Consider the following 13,181-nt stretch of genomic DNA (forward strand, 5'->3'; position numbering starts at 1 on the left):
AGCAAAGCACACAGGTTTACAGCCATGGCTTTGTTTCCGTCACTAGACAAATGTCACCTGTAAGAAAGAATGAATGAATGAATGAATGGCAAATGGAAGCATATTCATAAAAATAAAAAAAACACTTGCCACTTTAGTTTATATGTTCAAATTTATATAAAACATAACTATACTAATTACAAATAATTTTACTGTTTTTTTATGTTATATTAGCTGGAAATAAATATTTCAGTAAAAGTCTTACACCATATGTGATAAATTACAATATATTGAAACTTACAGGATCTTGTAAGCTGTTCACCTCTTGGTATCTCAGTCTGTGATCCTCAGCTGTCAGTTAAAATGATCCTTGAGTGCAGAGGAAGCATAAATGTGTCTTCAAGGTAGAAGTTTTTCAGAGGATTTGTAATCTTACAGTATTGCCATAGCTGTGAGTATAAGAAAACTTCTGAGCATCTTGAGTCGTTCTCAGAGGTTGAGGATATTCTCGTTTGGATCCACTGATGGACTGATCCACCAATTTATACCCCATCTGGGGGAGGGTGAAGACTGCACAGCATGCATGTACTCAGAAACATCCTTACACTAAATATGCAAATTATGTGATAATTTGGATATGGAGAACAGGATAACCCAGCATATGTTTGAACTGAGCTTTGCAAGTGTATCATGCTGACTGATTCATTAATACATCACTGACACTGAAGACAATTGTATAATTTAAGATATTTATTTAGAAGAAAACCCCCCACTATATATATGAAAAATATATCAGATACAATGTTTCATCAAATATACCCAAGAAACTACATAGAAATCTGAATTAAGAAATTAAATATGGATTATTTTTTAATATACATTTTGAGTTATCAAAACGACAACAGTTAATAAGTGTATGTAGACAAGCAAATTCTATTGTGTGGATAACAGAAATGGTCTATTCTAAGAAACAGCAATGCTACAAGACAAGCCTCTCATTTTTCAGAAAAATCTGACACTCATCTAATGGAAGATTAAAGCAAATATTAATTCTATATTATTCAACCTGGAATCCCCCAAACCCTTGCAGCTGAATTTATTAACATATGAAATATTCTTATGTGAATCTGTCAATGTTCTGTGAGTTTGTACACCATCAAGGCCTACTAAAATATGTGAAAGTATGCTAGCTTGCTGAAATTGCTTCACATGACCAGCTTTCGCAGAGACCTTGCTTCATTGCTGCCTCCTTCAGAAAAAAGCATAAAGAACATTATTAGTAGTAAACTGCTTTTGGTGACTTTCTAAAAAGGCAACCTGTTAAGCAATTCAGTTCAATTTCATTTTCCATAGGCCCTTTCATGACCAAAGGATGTGGGTAGTCGATTTGTTCCAGAAGCTGAGCAAGGGATCTGATTGCTATCAGATTAATGCATTAAAATCACTGTGAACTGTGAAATAAAACTTGGTTTAAATGTCTGATTGTGGTTTACAAATATTGGGATGTGTATCTGGGAACAATCTTTATTTGTCTTAGTTCCGACCAATATATGTCTATTATTTTATAATCAGATACCAGAAAAACTGCAGTTTGTGAAATGTTTGGCTTACAATTAATGTTTAAAATACATAAATTTGGTTTGATATTTTGTTAAATAATTGCAAAGACATTTATTCAAAATTGTGTGCCAAAACAGGAAAACAAACTTAGCTCATTTCTTTTATACAACACAAAAATTATTGAGTTAAATGTAAATTAAAGATCATGTTATTGAATATGTAGTATACAGCTTTGTACTTACTAATTGAAAATTCATGCAATGTCCTTGATGGCTGAGGAGTCTGAATGAAAAAGGGAAGAAAAGAAAACTATATTTAGCCTCTTTCTGAACTTGCCAAAAAATATTGTTTTAAATTAATTTAGCTCAAAATGTGTCAAAAATACATTGTTTCAGTACATGCTCCTGTACAGCCAGGTTTCTGGAAAACCAAACAGGAATATGTGACTCTGAGCAGCTGGGCTGCTACTTACCCGTCTGCGGGACGTCTCCACCGTCATCCCTGCAGCACTCAAAGCAGCGATTCTTTTCTGGATGTCTGTAACCTTTACATGAAGAAAAGAGGAATGGTTAACAAACAGTTAAGGTAAGATGTGAAGATTTGCAACTTTATTGGAAGAAGGAATGTGGAGTAAATGTTAATGTTTAGACTGAGTGGCATACCCCACTTTGAGTGCTCTGGACGCTGGCCACTGCCATTGCAACTTTACCCTCCAGCTGTGACAGCTCACAGCTGGTTGTGCTGCTAAACTCAAAGGACCTTACCCTCTTCTGCTTTTTTAAGGATTTAGGTACGCCTGGCTTTCCTTTCTGAAGTATACAGTACAATTAGAAAGATCAGAAGAGTGTGTTCAAACCAAATGACTGTTAAACTATTTGTAAGAAATATGAATAAATATGCACACTTTATTTTTAGCGGTACTTTTAGTGCTAGATTCTGACTTTTTCCATACTCTTACCCACTCAACCTCAAAAGGCCATTCGTGTGTGACATTCCCAGGTCCAGCTGAAGCTCCTCTCATAGCTGGAGCATGATAAACTGCAACTTTCTTTGGAGAGGCATCTGAAGGTTTCATTGCATCTTCCTCATCAGACGAGCCTTTGTCACTTATTTTTTCAGTAAGTTCATCAAGCTTTTTCCTGAGCTCGAGCTCCTCTAAATCAGCTGGAGACAGATCCTCCTCTTTCAGCTCCACCTAAAGGGAGAGTAGAAGAACTACTTGAGGATTTAAAGTCAAGGGGGTCTTCATGAGATATGTCCTATTAATAGAACTGTTTCAGAAATGTACGTTTTATGGACTTATCCAGAAATTTTGATGACATGTTTCTCTTTTTGAGGGTGAAACCAATATTTTTTAAATATATATATTTAATATATATTATATATTTTTTCTGAGTAGAGGGCTAATGAAGTACTACCATTCAAAAGTTTGTGGTCACTAAGATGTTTTTGTTGTTTTTTCTTTGACGAAACTTTACTTCAGCAAAGATGCATTACATTGATCAAACAGTAAAGACTTTTACATTCTTGAACAAACATTCTTCAGAAATGCTGTTTTTTTTTTTTTTTTTTTTTTTTACTTTTCTATTGAATCCTAAAATGTTGAATATTTCTAATGAATGCTGCAAGAGATAATGCAGCACAATTTTCTTCAAAAATAATAAAAAATGTTTCTTGAGCACCAAATAGGTGTATTATAATGATTTCTGAAAAATCATGTGACTGAATAATATTTCACAACTTTTTTTGATCAAATAAATGCAGTCTTACTGAGCATAAGACATTTCTTTCAACAACAACAAAAGCATACAGACCCCAAACTTTTGCACAGTAGCATATTATTGAAAAAGCATTTCATTTATAAACCTAAAATAATAACCTGTTGGTTGTGCAGATTTACTTCAAACACTTGTTCTGCCGATCCCCCAATTACTGGCAATATGAGTTTCTGCTCCAAACGGCTCAGAAGAGTCTCGATTGCTGACATACGCATGTTGAGCTCGATAATCTAGTATCAGAGAGATACAAGATGTATTTGTTGCATGAACTTTTTCAAGGATGCAATGAACCGCAGTTTTATCAGTTTTACAAGTCATCATTTCTACAGATTTTGTCATGCCTTCTTGACCGTACCTGTGGAGGAACGTCATCTGGTGAGTGCTCCCTATGTGGGGCAGGAGTATATATGATGTGCATCTCAGAATCACCGTCATCCTCCGAGTCTTCCAGGCTGTAAGAAGGCTCACGGTGGAAGTGATAGTTAGAGCTGCCAGCTGAAGAGATGCTCATCTTGGAGAGGGAACGAGATGTTGTCATCCTTGGTTCTAGATGTGGTGTGCAGTCATCTACAGAGTGCAAACAAAACACTGACTGTTATTTAATGAGGCAAATACCGAAATTAAATAAAGAGGAATTTCTGAGTCTATCCAAATAGCCTGGTATGGATTTTGCCAAGTCAGGAATTCAGTTTGATTGCTGTAATTATTTTGCAGTGTTTCTAACAGTGATTGTGTTTATAGTGTGTTTGGTTTATATTCCCAGCACAAGGCAGCCCAAATCTTGCTGACAGAAGGAAAACAGATGGGATGGCCTGAAGGGGAAACACATTCAACTCTACATAGTCTTGTAAAAATATAAATCCTCAGAAATCTGTAAGGGAAATTGAAGCAGACAGCACATCTTACCAAAACGGGAGGGTCTGTCCAGACTTCTCTGGCCGATTTGCAACATGCCCTTCATCTCATCAACTCTACCATGAGTTCCATTCTCCAGGATCTGCTTAAAGGTTGTGGACCAGTCGTCTTCAGTTACTGAGTCCTTACTCTGGGTTACTTTCTCTTGGCTACCTGAATGCTTTAAAAAGGAAGGAATGAAGGAAGGAAGGAATAAATAAACACATAAATAAATGTCACATATTGCATGGACTTATACCTGAAATCATGTGCTTAAACAAAACTTTCAGAATATTTTAATTAAAACAAATTATTGTCTAGTATACCAATTCAGTAACAATCTGTTCTGAAAAAAAAAGAAACCCTGATGTGACAGCAGTGGCATGCGTGACAAATTTTTTGATTATTTGCTTCAGTGAGAAAACAATCAAGATTTCAACACACAGTCTTATCACTGTTAGCAGTCAACAAATATCAGTGGGGGCACTTTGCATCATTTGTTTAGCACACAGGGTAGATAAATCCCCAATTTTTCACACCATTGCAAACCGTGTATTCTTTATTGCCGATCTAATGCATTTGTCCTTCCAATTTAAAATTCAAAGCAGCTGGTAATTCCATTGAAGGAACTTTTTTGGGCAATGTTTCTTTGCACACTTCAGTATTTCAGTGTTTGCTGATGAAATTAGCTGATTAGCTTCATGAAATTAGCTGATTTCTCACATCAGATGTGTAAGAACAGAAACATACGAACCAGAAGTACGGGAGGTCGAGAATAAGCAGAGTTCTCAATGCCTAGATTAAAATCAAGAGGATCAACAGGGAGTAGCCGTCTGCCTTTTCTCATCTTAAAGGAGAAAGAAAATGTTAATTTTTAATTCTCTAGAACCCAAATATCAAAAAAGTAACCGTGTCATCCAATATCTATCTATCTATCTTGAAATAAAGGTAGCTGTAAAATATCATAGTGACTTTCTCATGATAAAAAATGAATGTAAAGTAAAATATATTTTTAAGAAAAAGAAAAAAATACAGGAGGGAAACAAACACTTTGCCAAACCCTGTTTTAAAATTTAGAGCAAAGTGGTTAGTAAATGTGCTCATGCAGGTTCAGTTCATTTCCAGTCCTGTTCTCTTTTCTTTTTCTTGTCTACTCTGAGGCCTATAATACTAAACAGGGATCGAGTCACAGACAGATAGGACTGAGCATAGCCTTCAAGCTGGTATTCTGCCTTAAAAAGTCTGTTTTCATGTTGTTTCAAGATTACTTTATTTATATAGCACATTTAAAACAGCCACTAGACTGATCAAAGTGCTTTACAGTAAGAAACACCATCATAAAATAAGGAATTCAAAAACTGCACCCAGAAAGATAAAGCACATAGAGGAAATACAGCAGGCAAAAGATAACTCCTAATAGGCCAATGAAAACGTGGGTTTTTAAAAGAGACTTAAAAATAGTCCGGCTGGGGCCGTTCTGTGGTCTTCAAAACTACCTCCAGGTGGCAAGGTGAGGATTCAAAATCATATAATAAAAACGAGACAATCCAGTCTGAACAAAATTTATTTGTAAAAAATAAAATAAAATTTGAGCACCAGAGGGCGATCTCATACTACCATTTAATTGAAAGAACCGCTAACAAACTGATGCACTGGTCCAAACTTTAGTTTTCTCTTTACCCTGATAACATCAGTTTCTGACGTTTTAAGGGACATTACCAGGCCGAAGTGGCGTCTGTCGACCCGCTCAGACTGCTCATCTTCCTGGCTATACAGAGAAGCAGCTGTGTGGAGGACAAGAGTTACAAACATGAATCTTTGATCTCAAACAAGAGACGCTATAATGATTACTGAGTCTGACTGGTCGAACACATTTGAACTAATACCAGTTCAACATTCTGTGTTTGATTTAGTGGAGGTTTTAAACGTGTTTTCTTGGACCTGTCATTATTTTATTATTATTATTTTTTTCTTCCTACTAAATGTTTTTCTCTCTCAGAGTTCCAAACGTAGAAGCTGCCAGATAGATAAGCAGGGTCCAAATCTAAAGAACCATTTAAATATGTTGTTTATTATTATCTAGCTAGCTAACATAGATGATATTAAGCTACAATATCGATAATGACGAATTAAATCCTGAAAACATTATTTAGAATGGGTTGTAAATGATAAATTAATAACTTACTTGTTTTGCCCTATGACATAATTTTCTATTTTTATTTTTATTTGTTATAGTAAAGCAGTGTTAGCTACTGAATAATCATGAAGTTACTTAACTGTTTACTGTTAATTGTTTACAGCTATTATTTGAAATTAAAAACATTATAAATGATTTTTAATTGTATTGTAAATGTATATTTTAAAATGTAACATTTTTCTTTTTGGTAAAGAAAATGTCACATTTAATGAAAGATTATACTTTTTTATAAAGCTATGTTTTAGGCAATGCTTCTATGTTCAGTTCTTTGGCTATTTTAGATGTTTTTCTTCCACAGACATTTTGTTCTTCATGTTCCTTGCTTTATTAAATCAGAGGAAATGTGAGAGCAGATAGCTGCTGTATTGTTTGGACAGATGAAAGACATTCACTGATTATTTTAGATTCTTGCATGACATCAGTGTTCAAAATGTCTTTATCACAAAGGAACAGGACTTTTCACTTACTGTGAACTTCAGGCATGCTGTGCGTGTCATCATCTCGAGGATCTGTGTAATGGAAATGGGGGGTTAGGGAGGAACAGCGAGAGATGAAAAGTTAAACATAAGAAGACAAGAGACAGAAAATAAGCTGTGATTGGTTGCAGGAGGCAACCACTGTTGAGCATTGGTTAAATAGTGGCTTGAACTAAAGCTCACACTGCCTCGAAAACAAATTTCAATTTCAATTCCAACAACAATGTTGGTGTTTGTTGGCATTTATACATATTGTGACAAATATTATGCACATTACTAAAACATCTTTTTGTAAAAAATTTTTTCCAGAACATTATTAAACTCATTTTACCCAAACAACAATTTTCCTTCAATGACCTCTGTATTTGTACAGACAGGGCTTGACAATTGGATAAAAGCGACACACTCAGGTCCAGGCACAGAGAGAAATAAGACATGTGACTGTGTAAAGGAGTAAATCACATGGATGATTCGGCCAAGCCAGTTCTCTCCCTTACGCCCTCTGGATCCCTCACTAAATCCTTCAAAGTTATGAGGGCCTCTCCCTTCTAAGCTCTGCCTTCAGTGTTCCTGCTGTAATTCATCTGTCAGAAATTGCCTCAAAAAGGGTTTTATATGAAATGATGACACAGTAAGAATCAAATCTCATTTCTTAATAACTAGATGACTTTCTAAGTGGATAAAAAGTCCTGCTTGAAATGAACAAACAGAATGCAGTTTGCAAACTGGTAACTTTTTACATTCAGAGGACAGTCTTTAATTTTCCTAATCCTTTATGTATTGGTATCGCAAAACTGACAGTTTCATATTTTTTATTTTACTTAGTTTAACCACAACAAATGTATAAATATTATCAAAATTGCTCATGGTTCAGTTTTTAGGTTAGATTGACAAGGATTCGAGTCTCAGTCCTAATTTCTTAGGGGGTTTAGTGTGTATTATGCTCCAATTAAAATAATTCCATCTGTGGACTACTTGAGATGAATGACTCTTGCTCAGTTAAACAGGCTTTTAAAGTCTACCTCTGAGGTCAGTTTGAGAGCTGGCACGGTCACTGTTCAGCCTCTTGAAAAGTGAATTCATGACCTTTGCACTCCCAAAACGCTTGAAGCGTGAGCGAACATTCTCATGGAACCATTCTAGAGTGCCAATCTTAAGGATTCTATGGGAACAAAGACAAAAACAAGAAGAACAATATTATTATTCAGTCTATCCAAACCGATCTCATGAGAAATGCAGGATTTTTCCCCCTCCAAACTGTTTATTTGCAGGAAATGACATTTGCTTAGGGTTGTGGTTTAGTTAAATGCATGCAGAACTGGTGAAGATGAATCATCAGTGCAAAGCACTGGAATAATAGCCTAAGTAAAACAGTCTCAAACTTGGGCCTTATTTATGAAACATGTTTTATTTAATTTCTCTCTATACTGTTCCTTTGACATGTGTCATGTAGATCTACTGTAAATCCCACTCAGGTGTCTGTCAGGTGCTCACCTGGCCATGTGGCATGGATCACAAACCGAACCGTGGTCCTTCTTGTTAAAATGGCTGCAGGACTTGCAGACAAATAGCTTGCAATCTAAACATTGGCGCTTGCTGTTGACAAGGAATTTGAAGGGCTGCAGACAGCGAATGCAGAGAGAATCACTGAGTTTAGGCTGATATTCCAGCAGTTCTCTTTTGGTGTCCTCTTTCCTTATTTTGGTCTTGAGTTCCCTGCAGGAATAAAAATAAATATGTTGTGCATGCTGATTATTTATATTTGTTATCTGTAAAACAAGAGTTGTGGGCTCTTGTTCCAGTAGTAACCTGTTAAAACAGCGTATTTCAAACATTAAATATCGTTTGACATTGACAACACTATGGATAACTGGCTTTATCGAGGTGGAGAATGCCACCTATTGGAACGAAATAATAAAATTTATTGGCAGTTTATAAATAACGTTTTCACTCTGAAAAAGGTTTTTGGTTTTTGGTACACACATCAGCTTCTAATCTAGTCCAATTAAAAGTATAAGGTCGTAGCCCTGGTCAATGCGAAAACTAATTTATTAGCGACACAGGTGCATGCTACCTGAGGACACCAGGGGTGCGTTTCCCAAAACCATAGTTGCTAACTAGCAACTAATGGAAAATTGCATTGCAACCAACAAAGTTGCTAACTTAGTGAGAAACGCTCCCCAGAATGGTACTGGTTGAGATTTAGGAAATGGGATTTACTTGGAACGACTGATTGACTGATCTACATCATCTATACATTCGCTCAATCTATGAATCGGTGGGCTAAATCAGTCAGGACAAAATAGTAGGCAAAGTAACTACCTATGACTTTCTATTAATTTAACTTATTGTCTTTTTAAATGTTCAGAACAGTTGTCTAAAATCTTCAATAAATGCCACAAATGTTTAACAAAAACAAACCAACAAATAAATAAATAAATATAGGCTATAGGCTACATTTAATAGGCTATAACACAGTATAAGAAAGAATGAAAAAAAAAACGTACACGATGGGATGTAAATGTTTAAATCTACTTTTGACATTTTAATATACAATGATACATGACAATTACTGTACATTTATTATTTTTGTTTGACATTTACAGCTGTTTTGGGTGTCATATTATAAATCTTTCTTTTGTTTTTGTTTTGTTATTTCTCTTGAAATCCTTTCTGTACTTTTGGATGAAAGGCTGTGCTTTAGTCTTACTAAAAAGTTAGAACAACACATAAAGTAAGACTAAAGCACAAGCTACCTTCATCCACATAAGTTAGTGAAATAAATTATTTTTTTACACAACTCGTATGCAATTATTGATCCAGTCTGGATCAATTTCTTTTCAAACAAAATTTATTTTCAAACAACTGGGCCCAGATTGCTTTGGATCATCAGCACAAGTCAGCATAACAGAGAGAGGAAATGACTCCATATTCTGTTCCATGGTCTTCCTTTTTTTTCTCAAAAACCTCCATTCTTAATGTGCCAATTTCTGAAGCTTTATGACCTCAAGTGATGGCCTTCTGGCACAATGACCCCTCTGTGTCACAGATGTGTAGCATTTAAAACAGGATATGCAAGTAATTTCTGCTAAATCTGCTCTTCTCAAGAAAAAAACAAAACTGCTAAGAGCTTTCCTCCTCATGTTGAATGGTTGTGTGCCTGTGGCTCTTTCATCTTTTATTTGGCAAAGGTTGAAAGCACTCCAGCATAAGTCCAAGTGTGACTGAAATATCTCGCATTACAGCATAATCAATTCATAAAGGACATATGAATTTTAGAGAGGATTAGGGAAAATCTCTTACAAATTTAAAATGTTAAAATGTGTATTTTTTTATCTTTAAACAATATCTTCTCCCATATTTCACCCGTATACATAACAATGCGCTTAGTTTTGAGAATGTGAATTTAATCGATTTAAGCCATAGTGTTTGAACATGTATCAAGAACAGTAGACTACACCATATTTATAATTCATAATTATTATTAAAGTTTGAATTAATTTATACAGTTTGGCTTACTTGCAGATCACCTGCTTGCATAAGCACTTATGTTTTTTTCTCCCTTTTAAATGTTCATGTTTAAATGTTTCAAGATCTGTCTGTAATGCGTAAGTGAATGTAACATCACATTACAACATCATATTCCCAAGAACATATTTGTTTTTATCATCATCACGAATCCTCACCGCATTACAACAAAGTCTCCAGAGGACTATTTTGAGCTAGCCTCCTTCCAACTGTGAGAGAATTGAGAGAAAAATGTCAGTCATGTGATGTTATTCAATATTCTAAGACAAATCCTATTACTTTTTTTAAAATGACTGGAATTTAGACATACATGAGCTCAGCCTGTTGATAAAGGGTCTGAGGAGCCAAAGCATAAAAATTCTGGTGAGAGATTTTTCAAATATAAGAATAGCTGTTGAAAAACAAAAGATGTATGTAAGGGACTTTAAATTAGGGTTCATATGTTGACACACAGATACCAACTTGTATCAATTCTCAGTTTTGTATTTGTTAGCTAACTTTCGGTTGTTTCTAAAATTTTTAAAGAAAACACTTAAAGTAGGCAACAAACAACTTAAAGTAAACTCATCCAAATGAAAGACGGCAAAGAAATGAATCAGCCTTTCTTACAGAAATTGATTTTAACGTGCACTTTTCTTCAGCGTTGCATGCGAAGCTAATACTTCACAGTGCTAGGACATGCAGGTGGCATGAACAAGTAGGACAAGCATGACCTTATATCTTAATGGATCAAAGAAAATGAATGGTTATGGTCCAGACAGTAGGCACACGAGATATATATAAGCACAATTTACTGCATTCACAAGACCTTTACTTGGCTTGCTGAGTCATTAAGCCATTCCTTCAAAGAGATTAATAAATTAAAAAATTGCCAATTAACTTTAATTTCAGTGAAAGTTTGTTTATTTGTGAAATTTTATTGAATATTTTTCTCTGTTCTTTTTAAGATAAGCAGTTCAGATATAGACATGCTTTTGGAGATTTGAAGGTGATTTGAAACAAGAAATTATCTTCATAAAAAGTCATCCGCTGAAAATTATTTCAGATTTATATCAGATGGGTTCACATTAGGCTAAGTGCAATGGAACTGTTCCTGAGATCCATATTTTTGAGCAGAATAAATTAATGACAGACATTCCACAGATTCTTGTCAAATGATAAATCCCAGATTTAAGCACAAACCAGCAAACCACTTAAGATCGACAGTCTGAGTAAACAATAGTTCAGATGAGGCCTATAATAATTAGACCGAACCATTAAAAAATATCAGTGATCAGTCTTTTTTGATAAGATAACATTTTTTTAGGTTGCAGTTAAGGAACATGTTCTGACAGTTAATGCTATGTAAATGTGATCAAGAGTGTCTCACCCTAGTCTGTTCTCTTCTTTCTTTCGCAGGTGGAAATCTCTCTGGATCACCTGCCAAACATGCTTGGCTTCGTCATCTGTCAACCTGGAGAGATCCAAACTCTTCCCATAACTGTTGCTGGGCATCATTTTAAATCTCATCCGGTAGAATGAGGAAGCCTGTGAAACAAATCACAGTGCCACTTTGTTACCAATTATGTAGAGTCTTTACTGCTTTGCCTTTAAGACTACTAATAGTAGTAACTATGCAAATTGTGGGTGGGCAGAAAGTGTCGGCCATTGCCTATTTGAAGATAAAAGGATGTTTTCTCCAAAAAGAAAACAACATCATTTTGTTTAATGGTGTACACACATCAGCCAGTTAGAATCTGTAATTTAATTTACTTTTTAAACACTGGAATCGTCATGTAGAGAGCAGTGCGACTAGCTGTTGATGAGCTGCTAAAATTATTTTTAGCTCTTATCTAAGTTCCTTTGGTCAAATCCCATGACATCATTATCTGAAAAAATGTGTCTATCTTCCCCACTTAATGCTGAATTAAAAAGACACAGTCATATGATGTTTATTCAAAGATTCACTATTTCCTTTGCAACTGCAAAAGGCAACTAATCAGTAGTTCTTTAACAAGTTACAGAATACTGTTTAAAGGTTCTTTGTCTTCCCAATATATTTAATGGAATTAAAGCAACAAGACGTCTTTACACCTTATTTGCCATTCTGCTAAAGGAAGGGGTTGGGTTTTTTGACATTTTGCAAAGCCTACAAAGCACAGTTTCAAACACACAAAATGTGGTTTAAAAAAAGTCTATTATTATCCAAACCATTGCAGAATAATATTTCTTACTTTACATTTGAACAGAGTGAAATTACTTCAGAGACTTTTAGGGAAATGATATTCAAAATGAATTCAGAGGTGCTGTAAATGAATTTTGTAACACTGCAAAAACTAAATTTAATATTTGTTTATTTATTGGAATTGGTTCATATTTTCCATTCCACTCAACATACAGTATGTGCGTAAGCTCATATTCTACTGCTGGCCCTTGAGGTCTTTATATAAAGGAAAACTGGTGGATTGTTAAGCAATAAAAAGTAACGTGGCAGCACTATACTGCATTCATAGATAACAGCAGAAGACCTACTGATGCACAGTGATGGCAAGCTTTTCTTCGAGAAAGAGGGATTTAAGGATTTAGAGGAATGTTGCAAAATCATCGACACCATACAAATGACAAAACGTTTAATAATTTCACATCTAAAAAATTAGACACAGGCCCTCTTCTTAGGTTTTGACATTATATAGCCTAATAACAAGTATGTAGTAAAAATGTTTACCTGGACTTGATTCAGAAGCCTGTGGTAGTCCAGTGGGATTTCAGCTGACCACTTTCAAGCAACTG

At 35.1% G+C, this 13,181-nt stretch overlaps 1 protein-coding gene across 1 annotated transcript; it reads right to left on the reverse strand.

Moving 5' to 3' along the window:
• Nucleotides 1-291: 291 nt before the first annotated feature.
• Nucleotides 292-11,936, reverse strand: LOC132094717 (melanophilin-like). Its single transcript, XM_059499373.1, has 14 exons — nucleotides 11,782-11,936; nucleotides 8,379-8,600; nucleotides 7,907-8,046; nucleotides 6,876-6,917; nucleotides 5,931-5,995; nucleotides 4,966-5,058; nucleotides 4,224-4,392; nucleotides 3,673-3,884; nucleotides 3,419-3,547; nucleotides 2,498-2,734; nucleotides 2,202-2,348; nucleotides 2,012-2,083; nucleotides 1,782-1,821; nucleotides 292-1,228 (listed from the first exon to the last, which is right to left on the reverse strand). The coding sequence occupies exons 1-14, from the start codon at nucleotides 11,919-11,921 to the stop codon at nucleotides 1,185-1,187; spliced, it is 1,752 nt and encodes a 583-aa protein (XP_059355356.1). The 5' UTR covers nucleotides 11,922-11,936; the 3' UTR covers nucleotides 292-1,184.
• Between the last annotated feature and the right edge of the window lie 1,245 nt (nucleotides 11,937-13,181).

This window comes from Carassius carassius, chromosome 19 (assembly GCF_963082965.1).
Source record: "Carassius carassius chromosome 19, fCarCar2.1, whole genome shotgun sequence".
Taxonomy (NCBI): Eukaryota; Metazoa; Chordata; class Actinopteri; order Cypriniformes; family Cyprinidae; genus Carassius; species Carassius carassius.